The 4,171-nt window shown below is 55.9% G+C and overlaps 1 protein-coding gene across 1 annotated transcript; it reads left to right on the top strand.

The window, feature by feature from the left end:
* Positions 1–622: 622 nt before the first annotated feature.
* LOC127329600 (ethylene-responsive transcription factor ERF003) lies at positions 623–1,312 on the top strand. The gene is made up of 2 exons (XM_051356091.2): positions 623–702; positions 855–1,312. The coding sequence occupies exons 1-2, from the start codon at positions 623–625 to the stop codon at positions 1,240–1,242; spliced, it is 468 nt and encodes a 155-aa protein (XP_051212051.1). The 3' UTR covers positions 1,243–1,312.
* Positions 1,313–4,171: the final 2,859 nt, after the last annotated feature.

Genomic DNA, 4,171 nt, shown 5'->3' with positions numbered 1-4,171 from the left:
GTCTGACGAAACATGATGAAACAACACCGTACGAATCGTAAAGCATGAAATCAATGGATGAAACATGCCTATCGAGGGTGCACGCTAGGATCGCCACGTGCCCATGCGGCGGGCAACCGAAAGATACGAATCGAAGATCGCGCGGCGGCACCTACCGCGCCGCATATTGACGCCCTAACTAATATGGATGTATCTTTTTTATTCGCAGAAAATATCGCTATATCTATCTGATATCCATCCATCCATCCAGAGGCAAGATGTGCTGGATGCAAGCATGTCATATACTCCGTATATCTGTTGTCTCGTCTGGCCACCCTGTACGTGCAAGCTAATCAAATTAATCATGGTGTACATTGATTTGGCCTCTCTAATAAGCATCTGATCAATGGCGACAATCTCACATGCTGATATGGTGTATCTCGGGAAGGATCGCCTCTATCTATCTATGATCTATCCAGCCGTTCGTACTGGCTAGAATCCATCTCTTGCAGGCTGTGCCTTCCCCCTGGCCCTGGCCGGAGCAGCGATATATAAAGCGTACGTGCGGCACCTGGGAAGACCATATCCATCAGGTGAGACTTGAGAGTGAGGGGTAGAGTAGCTACCAGGAGGTGAGACGGACATGCCGAAGCTTCAGAGGTACAGAGGCGTAAGGCAGAGGCACTGGGGTCCCTGGGTCTCCGAGATCCGCCACCCACTCATGTACGTCGTCAACGCCACTCTTATTCTCTGTGACAGATATATATAGCTTCTGCTTGTGTCTCTGTCTGTGCAGTTATCTGTCGTACACAGAGATGACCAACGTTCTGATGTACGTGTATACTGGTGTTTATGTTTCGATTGCTGTGGTGCAGGAAGGCGAGGGTCTGGCTGGGCACGTACCGGACGGCGGAGGACGCGGCGCGGGCCTACGACGAGGCGGCGCGGCTCATAAGCGGGCCGGAGGCGCGCACCAACTTCCCCAACAATGGCACCGGCGGCGGCAGCATCTCCCCGAGCCTGCGCGCCATGCTGGAGAAAAGATTCATGTCGACGTCGCCGGCGCCGGCGGTGAACGACGAGGCCGGGGCGGCAAGGAACGGATACGGAAAGGGCCGACGTAACAACGAGGACGTCCGCGGCGCCAACAGCTTCGCCGCCGACGAGGATGAGGACTACATCGAGGAGATGATCAGGGAGATGACCCACTACGGCTCCGTGGAGATCGTCCACTCCTCCGCCTGCTCCAGCTCCATGCTCTAGTTAGCGAGCCAGTATCCAACCATTTAGCTTGTCTAGGAAATCACCCCAAGCAAATTTATTAAGATTCAGTTGCCACCTTCAAAGCCACCACATCATGGATTTATTTTTTCGTGACAATACTTATGTTGGATTTGTCTTTTTTCGGTTTGTTTCTATGGTGTTTCAAATCTGGATCGGAAAATTATAGGGATTGTGAACTTGCATCTTGTAAACACAATTTTTTCTAAATTCTTAAGAACTTGTAAATTAATAAAATATTGAGGAAAAGGCAGTCAAATCTGTCGTCCGATTAGATAGAAAAAATGCTATGCACAGAATGACCCAGTTTATAAGGAAAACCGGGTCAAAAACCATACATTGCCCGGTTTATATGAAAAACCGAGACGAAAAACCGCACAAGCGAGGAGTCCCGTTATCCACATAACGCAGGCGCCAACGCAACAAACACACTTCTAGCTCCAGGGCTGCCGCCCCGACGTACCATCCAGAACGACATTCGCATTGCCCGAAGACGAACCTGCCGGGTCGACAAACTCGTTGTCCACACAGATCTCCAAGTCGCCACCCAAGCACGTTGCCTTCGGGGCCACCGCCCCGACATAGCAACCAGGACGACCTTCGCATAGCCTGAAGATGAACCAGCCGGGTCGACGACCTTGCCGCCCACGCAGCCCCAGAAACGCCACCCAAAACCAAGCAGCGCCACGACCCCGCCCCATAGGGCCGCTGCCGCAAAGGAGATCGAGGCCGCCGCCTCGAAGCGCCACCACTGTCCAGGGCCGCTGCCCTCGACCACATAGCCATGCGCTCCACCGCGGAGAACCCGTCGCACCCCAAAGGCCAAGAGCTCCAAGGCGACGCCCCCAACAAGGTAATGGCGCGTCTGTCACCATCGCCCGCTCCCAATGGAGCTTAGGTTTTCACCCGGAAAACTTGAAGTCACTCACGTCAGTCGGGATCGGAATTCCACAACGTCAACAACATGAAGGGAAACGATGCCCGAAGGCGCCGCCGTCGTCGGCACAGACCGGAGTTGGTGCAAGGCTTTCACCCGGAGTTCGACCCGAACACGAAGCTTGGGGAGCCACCGGGAGGCAGTAAGGCCATGTCGTCGGCCACCGATCTCCATCGCTGCACCACTCACCGCGGTAAATGCCCATCCAGGCCGCGATCAAAGCCGCAGTAGCTGCTCCGGGGACACCGCCCCGGCATCCTCACCCGCCTCCAGAGCACGCCAGCCGAAGGAGGAGGGCCTCCCAACCCGCGGCCACCACCCTGCATCTCCTCCCCGCATAGGCCACCACACTCCCGCCCCTGCACCTCCGCAAGGCAGAGGCTCTCCTCGCACCCTCCCAGCTCCAACAGCAGTCGCGGCCTTGCCCGACAGGCCCAGATCGGGGCCCGCCCAGCGCCAACAGCCGCCGCGCCCCTGCCCACCGCAGGCTCCACCGCCGCTGCCTCCCGAAGCCGCTCTGCCGGGACGACGCCGACAGGGCCACCGTGCGCTCGCCGTAGCCACCGCTACCGCCTGCAGCACCCCTCCGCACCGGGGAATGCAAGGGAAGGACGAGGAGGCGGAGAAGAAATCGCCCCGCCGCCACCATCCTTGAGGCGCGCGTGGCTTCGCCGGCGCCCCCGCTGGCGGTGGAGATGCGGGGGAGGGAGCGAGAGGGCCCTTGGCGGCAGCGGCGCTAGGGTTTCCCCCCATGTTGCCAGAGGAGGGCGACGCGGGGGCTCGGTCGGTCTTGGTTTTCCGTCCTTGAGGAATGGTATCATACGATATTTTTGTGTGACGACATTTAGTTCTCGTTTGGGTTAGGAATGGTATTATACGATATTTTCCTGTGACGACACTCAGTTCTCGGTTGGGCTAGATCGAGGCGATTTTGACAAAAATTACCTTTTTGTGAAAGAAAAGCACGGAATGACCCTCTGGCCAAACTATTTCACCGGACTAACCCTTTTGTGTGGCGCGCTTCCCATCGGCGCCACACTTCACTGTGTGGCGCCCATACGAGGGGCACCACACATCCATACCGATGTGGCGTGGTCGACGTTGCGCGCTCTTGACCAGCCGACGTGGCAGGGTTGTGTGGCGCCGTTCGCATGGGCGCCACACATTAAAAGTGTGGCGCCGTTCGTGTTGGCGCCACACATTAAAAGTGTGGCGCCGTTCCGAAGGGCGCCACACATCCACTTATATGTGGCCACCCGCACTCGACCCAGCCCGACCCAGCCCGACCTAGCCACACTCCTCACTCTGTTTCAATCTCTCAAGAACAAGGCGGTCGGGTTCCTCTCTGTGAAAGGACGAGATGTCGCCTAGAGGGGGGGTGAATAGGCATTTTAAAAACTCTTACGGATTTGGCTTGTAAGAATGCGCTAATGTTTATTTTACAAGCACAAACCCTAAATATGCTAGGCTCACCTAAGTGCAACAACAACAACTAGAGCTAAGCAAGATAGGCACAAGATATATGTAGCACAAGTGATAGCAAGATATATGTACTTCAAGCACGATGGCTATCACAAGGAAAGTAAGCTCGGGTATAGAAATAACCGAGGCACGCGAAGACGAGGATGTATTCCCGTGTTCCCTTCCTTTGCAAGAAGGTATGTCACGTTTGGAGGGGTGGAGGTCCGATGAAAGATCCCCCAACGCCACGAAGGCTCACCCTATTCTCCGAGCCAAACCCACGAAGGATAATGGCTCTTTCCTTATGGTTAGCTTTTTCCTCCACTCCGGAGATGGCAAGCTCCAAAACCACTTCACAAGCTCCACGAAGGAGAAGCCCGTGCCTCTTCATAATCGTCCTTGAAGAGATCACCGGAGCACCAACTGTCGTTGCCTAATCGACGGTACCTCGAAGGAGGGATCCTCACGAGGAGGAGAAGAAGTAGGGGCCATCGGGCGGAGAGTCCTCGAGAC

The sequence above is a fragment of the Lolium perenne genome, chromosome 2, assembly GCF_019359855.2.
Source record: "Lolium perenne isolate Kyuss_39 chromosome 2, Kyuss_2.0, whole genome shotgun sequence".
Lineage (NCBI taxonomy): Eukaryota > Viridiplantae > Streptophyta > Magnoliopsida > Poales > Poaceae > Lolium > Lolium perenne.
Note: the sequence above shows the minus strand (reverse complement) of the source record. Positions and strands in the feature narration are given on the sequence as shown.

What these genes read in the sequence shown, in the direction of transcription:
- LOC127329600 (XM_051356091.2), top strand. Translation starts at nt 623, where the DNA reads ATGCCGAAGCTTCAGAGGTACAGAGGCGTAAGGCAGAGGCACTGGGGT. An exon ending in GAGATCCGCCACCCACTCAT is followed by an intron (nt 703 to 854) that starts GTACGTCGTCAA and finishes GCTGTGGTGCAG; the next exon opens with GAAGGCGAGGGTCTGGCTGG.